The sequence below is a fragment of the Triticum aestivum genome, chromosome 5D (assembly GCF_018294505.1).
Source record: "Triticum aestivum cultivar Chinese Spring chromosome 5D, IWGSC CS RefSeq v2.1, whole genome shotgun sequence".
NCBI classification, from domain to species: Eukaryota; Viridiplantae; Streptophyta; class Magnoliopsida; order Poales; family Poaceae; genus Triticum; species Triticum aestivum.
In genome coordinates, this window is record NC_057808.1 from 457,061,471 (window position 1) to 457,071,651 (window position 10,181).

General features: G+C 51.5%; 1 protein-coding gene and 1 long non-coding RNA gene across 2 annotated transcripts; one reads left to right on the forward strand and one right to left on the reverse strand.

Annotated features, from left to right (window-relative positions):
- Window positions 1-234: 234 nt before the first annotated feature.
- Window positions 235-3,724, forward strand: LOC123122729 (cationic amino acid transporter 1). The gene is made up of 2 exons (XM_044543059.1): window positions 235-1,040; window positions 2,043-3,724. Exons 1-2 carry the CDS (start codon window positions 629-631, stop codon window positions 3,416-3,418), a joined length of 1,788 nt encoding a protein of 595 aa, XP_044398994.1. The 5' UTR covers window positions 235-628; the 3' UTR covers window positions 3,419-3,724.
- Window positions 3,725-4,731: 1,007 nt separating this feature from the next.
- LOC123125505 (uncharacterized) lies at window positions 4,732-6,097 on the reverse strand. Its single transcript, XR_006461424.1, has 2 exons — window positions 5,754-6,097; window positions 4,732-5,459 (listed from the first exon to the last, which is right to left on the reverse strand). It is a non-coding gene; the product is annotated as an uncharacterized lncRNA (long non-coding RNA).
- Window positions 6,098-10,181: the final 4,084 nt, after the last annotated feature.

Sequence of the window (10,181 nt, forward strand, 5' to 3'; positions counted from 1 at the left end):
ATACCTGCACAGCTCACCGTGCGTTCTGCACATGCGCCGTGTGTTCCGTCACGGTCCATTGATAAACAGACGATGCATTGCACGCTATGTGCTCCAATCAGGCGCAGGAGATGGGTTGACCGTTGACCCGCTTAGCTGTCTCGGTCAGATGGGCAGATAATCATTGGCTCACTCTTCACACACACAAAAAAAACTAAGTAGACAACGGTGAACCGATCAGGGGCGCGCCGGCCGGCCGGCGCGGCCACCACCCTGGAGCACGCCGGAGCCGGCGCCGGCGCAGCTTTTGGAAGAAGACAAAATGTTTCAGAAACAGAAGCATAGTAAGCAGTAGCAGCTTGGTAAAATTCCTGTCCCAATCGTGTGGCCTCTATTCACATAGTGGCGGCCGCGTTCAGCCGAAGACAACGAAGAGATCGTCGTCCTAACCGGCTGGCATCTCACGCACAGGCGCAGCGGTGGCACGAGCCCCGCCCCCGCCCCGTTCTTAAAACCCCGCGCGCCTTGACCACTCTCGCCCATCTCCTCTCCGCGACACAACCAAGCGGACACCACGAGGGAGCCCGCCCAGAGCCAGACAAACCAGCCCACGCACCAGCGCCGGGACAGTGAGAGCCCGCCAACGGCCATGGCAGTGGGCGCCGAGGCCGGCGGCGGCGTGCGGCGGCGCGGGTGCGCGTGTGCCAAGGCGGACTTCTTCCCGGAGGAGTCGTTCTCGAGCTGGGCGGCGTACGGGCGCGCGCTGCGGAGCACGGCGCCGCGGCTGGCGGACCGCCTCACGTCGCGCTCCCTGGAGGCGACGGAGCTGCACGAGGTGCGCGCCCGGAGCGGCGCCGACATGAAGCGGGACCTCACCTGGTGGGACCTCGCCTGGTTCGGCGTGGGCGCCGTCATCGGCGCCGGCATCTTCGTGCTGACCGGGCAGGAGGCCAAGGAGGTGGCCGGCCCCGCCGTCGTCGTCTCCTACGTCGTCTCCGGCGTCTCCGCCATGCTCTCCGTCTTCTGCTACACCGAGTTCGCCGTCGAGATACCCGTCGCAGGTACGTACGTGCGCACGCACCACATACGCGAGTAGGTGCTATCGACGTGCATGATCTGGTTTAAAAAGTTCGCGAGAGAAAAACAGGCATGATCTCAAGTTCAAAATTTCTCCCGTCGTCGCCGATGAATTAAGATGCTTTTCATTTCCCTTTGGTTGATTTGATTGATTGATGAAGAAAATAAGTAGTTTTTCTAGTGAATTACTAGATGGATAAGAAGGCACGCTACAAACTGGAAAGATTCTCTGTCACTGCTAAACAAGTCCAATTGTCCAAACATGAAGCGGCCCCGTAAATTAGAAAGATTCTAACTACTAGCACACACTTGTAGAGATTCTGAGCCATTTTGGCACTGTGGTGCTAAACATAGTAACATCACAGAGAAGAATGCAAAGGTGTCATATACGTATATGCCTACATGCATGAATGGCCAGTTTCTTGCCCCGTCTGATTACCAAATGAACCATCGAAGGATGAATGGGTACGCTTGATCTAATCTGCACAAATGAACCAGCGAAGGATGAGTACTAGTCTTCACACAGTCACACTGCGGCTACTTGTTCAGTCAAAGACTCAAAGCCCAGACAAGTGTGCGGCATTCTTTTTCTCCGCAATGCTATCCAGTTGAACTGATGACTCGAGACTGGCTCACATGGATCCTTAACCTCGCACGCCTTAATATATTTTTTTCCTTTCAAACAAAACGAACGGTGTTTAAAAAATAATATCGTTTGTCAATTCTCCTTGGACTTTGGGAGATAGTTCACACTTCACCTCAGCAAACTAGTCTCAAGTGAGAAATCCAGTACGTACCACTGTTCTTTGGTCAAAATACCCTGCTTTCTCGAGACGATTATTCTCTTCATTTGACCAGATACTAACAGAGCGTAGCAACCATAGTAGAAGCGTTGGACGAAATTCTTGTGAAGGATCGGCTTCGATCAATCCCTGATGAATGAAGAAGGTTGATAAAAAAATTTGGATGCATTGCATTAACTGCAGGCGGGTCGTTCGCGTACCTGCGGGTGGAGCTGGGCGACTTCATGGCGTTCGTGGCGGCGGGCAACATCCTGCTGGAGTACTGCATCGGCGGCGCGGCGGTGGCGCGCGCCTGGACCTCCTACTTCGCCACGCTGCTCAACCACCAGCCCAGCGACTTCCGCATCCACGCCCCCGCCCTCTCCCCCCACTACTCCGAGCTCGACCCCATCGCCGTCGTGGTGATCACGCTCATCTGTGCCCTCGCCGTCCTCAGCACCAAGGGCTCCTCCCGCTTCAACTACCTCCTCTCCATCCTCCACCTCGCCGTCATCGCCTTCATCATCGTCGCCGGCCTCACCAAGGCCGACACGTCCAACATGCGCGACTTCGCGCCCTTCGGCGCCCGCGGCATCTTCGCCGCCTCCGCCGTCCTCTTCTTCGCCTACATCGGCTTCGACGCCGTCAGCACCATGGCCGAGGAGACCAGGAACCCGGCCCGCGACATCCCCGTCGGCCTCGTCGGGTCCATGGCCGTCACCACCGCGCTCTACTGCGTGCTCGCCGTCACGCTCTGCCTCATGCAGCCCTACGGCGCCATCGACAAGGACGCGCCCTTCTCCGTCGCCTTCGCCGACCGGGGCATGGACTGGGCCAAGTACGTCGTCGCCTTCGGCGCGCTCAAGGGGATGACCACCGTGCTGCTCGTCAGCGCCGTCGGCCAGGCGCGCTACCTCACGCACATCGCCCGCACGCACATGATGCCGCCCTGGCTCGCGCGGGTGCACCCCAGGACCGGCACGCCCGTCAACGCCACCGTCGTCATGCTCTTCGCCACCGCCGTCATCGCCTTCTTCACCGACCTCGGCATCCTCGCCAACCTCCTCTCCATCTCCACGCTCTTCATCTTCATGCTCGTCGCCGTCGCGCTGCTCGTCCGCCGCTACTACGTCACCGGCGAGACCACCGCGGCCAACCGCAACAAGCTCGTGGCCTGCATCGCCGCCATCCTCGCGACGTCCGTGGCGACGGCCACGTGCTGGGGGCTGAACGTCGACGGGTGGGTGCCGTACGCGGTGACGGTGCCGGCGTGGCTCGCGTCCACGGTGTGCCTGTGGGCGCTGGTGCCGCAGGCGAGGACGCCCAAGCTGTGGGGGGCGCCGCTGGTGCCGTGGCTGCCGTCGGCGTCCATCGCCATCAACATCTTCCTGCTGGGCTCCATCGACGCCAAGTCGTTCGAGCGGTTCGGGATATGGAGCGCGGCGCTGCTCGTCTACTACCTCTTCGTCGGCCTGCACGCCTCCTACGACGAGGCCAAGGCGATCGCCGCGGAGGCCCGCGCCGGCAAGGTGGAGGACGGGGACGCTGGGCAGGTGGCGCCGCCGACCAACGGCAAGTGATGGATATCATCGGCGCGCGGTTCGTCGTCTCGCACCCAGTGACCAGTGCGGCGCGGCCCGATACATAAGACGTAGAGTACGTGAAATTGTGAATCCTAGCTAGTGTGATTGTATGGGTATAGTACAGTGTGTCAGCCAGTATGATATACACGATCGCCAGAACTTACTCGCGTTCCTGTGGCTGCAATCAGGTGACAAGTTATGTTAGGATGACACCGTAGATTTCTTCAAATTTGCTAGTGGACCACGTTGCACTTGTCTGAGTGTAAAGTCTTAAAAAAGTTGTATGAAACTTCAAGTGTGAAAGTGTAGCCGTATTGCTCGGAACATCTCTAGCAGATATCCTATCTCTTCTTCCTATTCCATTTCCCCGATTTTCTTTTTAGGAGAATCACTGTTGCTCATCTAGCAAAACCTCTGTCCTAAAAAATTATTTTGTCTATTCGTCAATACATTTTCAAACTTACACAACATATATTCATTAAAAATTTGATGACGGTTCGTCGTCGTTGTCTGCACACGACAGTTCCTTGGCGTCCTCCATCCCCCGTGGCAGTTCTTCGACGGCCAGCCACTGCGGCGCCAAAAAGTTGGAGATGAGTTGTGACGACGACTCCCAGCCGTCCACCCAGCATCTCCAACAGCCGCGCTAAACAAGCGCCGCGTCGTAAATTTGGTCATTTTAGCACGCGCAACCCGGCGGGTGGCTCCAGCGAGCGCGGTATAAGGAGTTGGGCGCGCGGTCGGATTCGCTATCTCACGCAAAACCAGGCGAACGGTGCGCGGCAAACTAGTTTTTAGCGCGCGGCGCGAAGCGCGGCTGTTGGAGATGCTCTTAGGCGGCAGCTCCTCGTCGCCCTCCATCTCATGCGGCGCCTCGTCAACACCCAGCCACAGGCACGGCGAGGACGTAGGTGCGCAAGCGGCAGCGACTAGGAGAGACCGTGTCGGCGAGTGGGAGGGGGGAATGGAGTGAGAGGAAGAGGAGCGCTGTCAAACATAGCCAAATGGGCCAGTCTTAGGCTGTGTTTGGTTGAGCTGCAGATTCTGTAAAAGCTGCTGTGAGCTATGAGCTGTGAAAAAGCTGCTGTGAACTTTCAACTGTTGAAAAGCTGAAAGCCGTCTGGCTGAAACAACTGTAAAACTGTAGATTTCACTGTGAATTGTCTGTACTGACCCTGGGTAATGAGGCAATATTTTTATGTGCAATTTGATCTTAAATAAGTGATATGTACATTGCTAGGCAATAGAACGACCGTTTTGCAAACAAAAATCATGAACATATTAGATGATTCACAGGTAACACGTACGAATTCAACCATTGTGCTTTCATGTTGCATATTACATGTAAATAGAATACTGATCCCATAATAATATTACAAAAGGCATGCACCATAGAATAATATATATATATGGTTCACATGATGACCTCCATCAAGATAGCAACCTATGTTGCTATCGCAAGACAAGCATCGGCTATCCTACTACGAATAGTATCAATGGTATCTTCGTTCTCCTCCTCTTCAACAGGATCCGCTTGTGTTTGTGCTACTTCGCGTCGTAGCACTGGAGGTACATACTCATCATTGGCATCACATTTATCAAAAAATTTGTCACTCAACTTGCTATCACGAATGAAGTTGTGCAATGCCATGCAAGCAATGATGATATGCTTTTGCGTCCGAGGTGAGAAACTTGGGACCCCTTTCAATATGCGCCATTTCTGCTTAAGCACCCCAAAAGCACGCTCAACAACATTGCGAAGGGACGAATGTGAAAAGTTGAACAACTCGTATTTCCCTTGAGGTGGACGGTGAGGACGAAGACGAAATTCTGGTAGATGGTACGTACTCCCCTTAAAAGGAGCAAGATATCCTTGGGATACTTCTTTCCCGTTCTTGCTTCCCATTTCTCCAAAACATTCTTCCAACCCTTCTTATTTAAATAACTTATGGGCCTATTCCCATTTTCAACCTCTTCTCTGAATATATCTATGAGTTTCTTCAGATTTGCATCATCCCACACCGCTTTTTCAGTCATTCTTCAATCAAGCAAAATAATGACATATCAATAGATCAATATGTATGTTCTAGGAAGGAATTGTGCAGCAATACTATCATACAATCAACTAAACAGTACACAATCATCCAATGTACAGGAACATACAACAATGTTCAGCTGCAGCAATACTAGCACAAAAATCGCCACAATCATCCATTTCATCACTAACAAAAATACTTTTGATCGCGGGAAATCGCCACAATCTCAATCGCTGCAACAGCACGTGTACAGGAGATGGGAGGGGAATGGGGAGTGATGGAAAGGGAGCAGCTACCTTCAAGACTGGAGGGAACAGGTTGCGGCGGGGCTGCCGGAGACGTCGCCGGCGGCACCGCGCACGACGGTGGAGGGCGGCGGCCTTGCTGGTTCCCGCGCGACTTGGAGAGGCGGGGAGGCAGACGAAGAGCGGCGGGGGAGGGAGGAGATCGAGGCGGGGAGGCGGAGGCGGGAGGCGGCGCCGTCAGCTTGGCAAGCGGCGGTGGAGGGGCGGCGGCGGCGCTGGCGGCGGCTAGGAACCCTAGCTGCCGCTGGTGTCGATGGGGATCGAGCAGAGGAGCTGGTGTCGAAGAGGCGTCCTCTCGTGGGCTGCCCTTGACCAGCCCGAACCGTTTTCCACTTCGGAGTGGCAACGGCCAACTACCAGGGGACAGCTAAAAATACCAGTTCGAAGTTGGGGTAACGCCCGCTTTGAAATTACACTACGAAAATCTGGTAGCTTTTACAACCTCTGCTTCTAGTTTTCACCCTAGCTTCTACTCCCTTTATTCCAAAATAGATGACTCAACTTTATATTAACTTTAGTATAAAGTTGAGTCATTTATTTTGAACAGAGGGAGTAGCTTTGAAAAGCTAGAAGTTGGTTGAAAAAGCTCAACCTAGCGTGCCGACCCGTGCGGGCCTTGCCTGACATGTTTATAATCGGGTCATGCCTGGGCTGTGAGGTTGGGCACAAGTGTCCACACAGCACGACATGTTTAATTTTTATACAACCTATAATAGGCGGGCGCGTGTAAGAAGGGGCCATACCTCGGCCGGGAGGGCAACATGCGTGTCGGCCCGACATGGGCGCTGTACTTGGTGTGCCTGGGTGGGCCGTGTCGTGCCTGGCACGGCTCATCTACTTGGCATCCCCAGGTGGGTCGTGTCGTGCCTGGCCCATATAACCTATTTGGCCACATTTGAGTGTCGTTGGGTATGGATAAGGCTCACCACTCTCATAGGAGAGTAGGTAGTGCGGGAGCATTCGCGCTTAAATCACGGTAGACCAAACAACTTGCCCATGTGGTGAATTGTCACGTGATTCATGCGCTCAATCAAACTTAGTCAAACGGCCCACGGGTCGGCTCCGGAAACGTTGTCACCTGACGTTAGTTATTTAGCACTAGAAGAACGCTCGTGCGTTGCAACGGGGCCACATTAACTTTAAAGGTTCAATATCAATTATGTTAATATTACATTTAATATTCTCATACATATTAGGTGACATTGACGACCTTTTTTACCATCAAATTCTCACACACACACCCTCTCCCTCCCTCTTCCTCACTCTCTCTCCCCCTCTCCCTCACTCGGGAGGTGGGACGAAAATAAACCCGAAACGGAGACTAGCAACCGAGACATTAGGAGTAGAGATCATTTAGTTGATAAGAATAAATAGAAAACGGTGTTAAAAAGGAGAAACAGATTAGAATACATTGAAAAACCAAAAGGACGATGTAAAAGGGGATTCGCCCTGCCCCCCGGGCCTTGCCACTGAACCGGCTCAGCGGTCTAGTCCCCGCGCGGTCGTCTTCTCCTTTTCCCCGAGCCGCGTCGCTACAGAGCCGGGCTCCCGCCCGACCACCTCGCTGGCATCGAAGGGGAATGGATAAGGGTGACGCCCTTCCTTCCCTGCCCCCATGGCCTCACTCCTCCTCGACGCCCCCTCCCAAATCCACTTCTCCTTCTCGCTCGCTCGATCCCGTCGATCTAGACGAAGTCAGACGCCACGGCCACCATGACCGACCCCGTCCACATGGCCACTGCCCTCCCTGCGGGCTAGGAGCTTGTCGAGGAGCTCCGAACGCCTTCACTACTTCGTCTGCGCCAACGAGATCAAGTCCAGCACCCCCGCATCGACGTCGCTGCCGTCTTCCTCAACCTTGGGCCACCGCGACATTGCCGTTCGATCCGCGCCGCCCCGAGCTCCCATGTCTTCCCCTAGGGCGCCATTGACACCGCCATGATCTCCTCTTGCCTTTCCCCTGTTTCCCCTCTCGTTTGCTCTCGTTAGGTATTTCGCCGTGGCCGAGAACCGCCGTCCGCCATGGCCATTGTAGGGGTAGCCACCGAGCTCCTCGGATTGACTCCGTGGCACATGCCCGCTCCTATGCACACCCATGCCCGAGCCTGCCGCTCTTCTTCCGCGCCCGCGGGGCCACTCCCTCTCCATGCCCACGCCCGTGCTACACCGCGTCGGTCGCGCCCGCCCCTGCCGTCGCGCCCGCCGCAGCCACCGCACCACTGTGCCCCGCGCGACACACACCCTGGCCGCGCGCCACACTCTTGCTGGCTGGGCTCGCCCCGTCTGCTGCCGCCTATCCCTTCGCTCGCCCCGCTGTCGCGCCCCTGCCTCGCGACGCCTCTAGTCATGGCCATCTTCTGCCGGCCGCCCCTCAGCCACGCCGGCCGCATCTCTGCCCTCCACCGTCGGCCGCTCGCCTCGCCTGCTGCGTGTTGCTTCCTGCTGCTATGCGCTGCTCTATTGCTGGTACGCTGCTGCGCCATGCCCTCGACACTGCCGTGGACAAATGTGGCTGAGGGATTGTTAATGGAGTACGAGAAGGAGGTGGCGGAGAAGGTGTGGAGAGGCAGGAGGTCTGGGGTGGTGTCACTTGGCTGTGGTGGAGGTGTTTATGCGAGAAGGAGCCGAAGTGGAAGGAGAGGTCACAATTGGGAAGAATCGAAAAAAAATATAACCCGGAGATCTCAGTTCAAAAAAATGCTAATATCGATGGAGGGGTGATTTCCTTCAATAGGTGAAAAACATGAAATATTGGTTGTTATCAAGGAAAGGTAAAAATTTAGGAAAGTTAGGATTTTTGAACTGATTTCTATGCAAATGGGGTTTTATTGTTTGGTAACGTGATATCAGTACCTGCCCGTTTGTGACGTGTCTGATTAGAAAAGTTTGCAAATGTTAAGAAACTATTTATTGGGAGGAAAGTTGTGACGTGTCTGTTATTTGTTTCCTAAAACAAATTTCACTAATAAGAGAAATCGATTGATTTAGATAAGTTAGGAAAGTTAGATTAAAATGCATTATTTGTTTCCTGAAAATCTGTTATTCCTAAGACAAATTGAACCAATAAAAGGAATCGTTTGATTTGCATAATTTAAGGAAGTTAGATTAAAATGTATTATTTGTTTCCTGAAAATTTGTTATTTGTTTCCTAAGACAAATTGAACCAATAAAAGGAATCGATTGATTTGTATAATTTAAGGAAGTTAGATCCGTGATTTGTTATACGTTAGGAAAGTTCCGGTTGCAATAAAGAGTGGAGAGAAAAATAAACCGATGGACCAGGGTGGGAGGGGGTGGTGGGAGGAGAGACGAAAAAACCCAGCGAAAATAAACCGTGGACCAGGGTGGGAGGGGGTGGTGGGAGGAGAGACGAAAATAAACCCAACGAAAATAAACCGCGGAGACGATTCACCAACTCGTCCATTAGAAGTAGAGATTTAGGATTACTTTAAATTAGAAATGTTCTTAAAATTTGGATGCCAATATCTGATGATCGATTGTCGGGGAGGGAGGCTCTAGCGATCGAATTTCTCGCAAGGATGAGCTGCTCCCAGCGAACAAATCGGTCCCCATCGATCGTTCGCCAGGGGACGGGCCAGCGCGAATCCCCATTGGTCCATAGGCCTAGTTTACTTCTTTTTTTATTTTGAATGCCATGGATAAAAAGAAATCATATTTTCTTGTAAAAATAGAGAAAAAAGGCCATGATGATAGAAAAAATGCCATGTACCTAAAAGAAAACATCCCTCTAAAATAAAAAATGCCATCTCTTAATAAAAAAGGCCATCCCTCTAAAAATGACACCTCTTTAAATGAAAAATGTCATCTCTTAATATAAAAATGCCATCTCCTTAAATAAAAAGTGCCATCTCTGTAAATGAAAAACGACATGTCTTAATATAAAAATGCCACCTCTTTAAATTAAAAATGCCATCTCTTAAAAAAAGACATCTCTTAATACAAAAATGACACCTCTTTAAATGAAAATGTCGTCTCTTAATATAAAAATGACACCTCTTTAAATAAAATTTTTCATCTCTTAATATAAAAATGACATCCCTTTAAATAAAAAAAGCCATCTCTAAATATAAAAATGCCATCTCTTTAAATAAAAAAATTACATCTTCTAATATAAAAGTGTCATCTCTGTAAATGAAAAATGTCATCTCTTTTAAATGAAAAATACCATCTCTTTAAAAATAATGCCATCTCTGTAAATGAAAAATGCCATCTCTTAATATAAAGTGACATCTCTTTCTAAAAAATGTCATCAATTAATATAAAAATGCCATCTCTTTAAACAAAAAATACCATCTTCTAATATAAAAGTGTCATCTCTTTAAATAAAAAATGCCATCTCTTTTATATGAAAAATGCCATCTCTTAATATAAAAATACCATCTCTTTAAAAAAACTGCC

Excerpts from the sequence above, each read along its gene's own strand:
- LOC123122729 (XM_044543059.1), top strand. The coding sequence starts at position 629 with ATGGCAGTGGGCGCCGAGGCCGGCGGCGGCGTGCGGCGGCGCGGGTGC. Across the intron at positions 1,041-2,042 it reads CGTCGAGATACCCGTCGCAG|GCGGGTCGTTCGCGTACCTG; the intron begins GTACGTACGTGC and ends CATTAACTGCAG.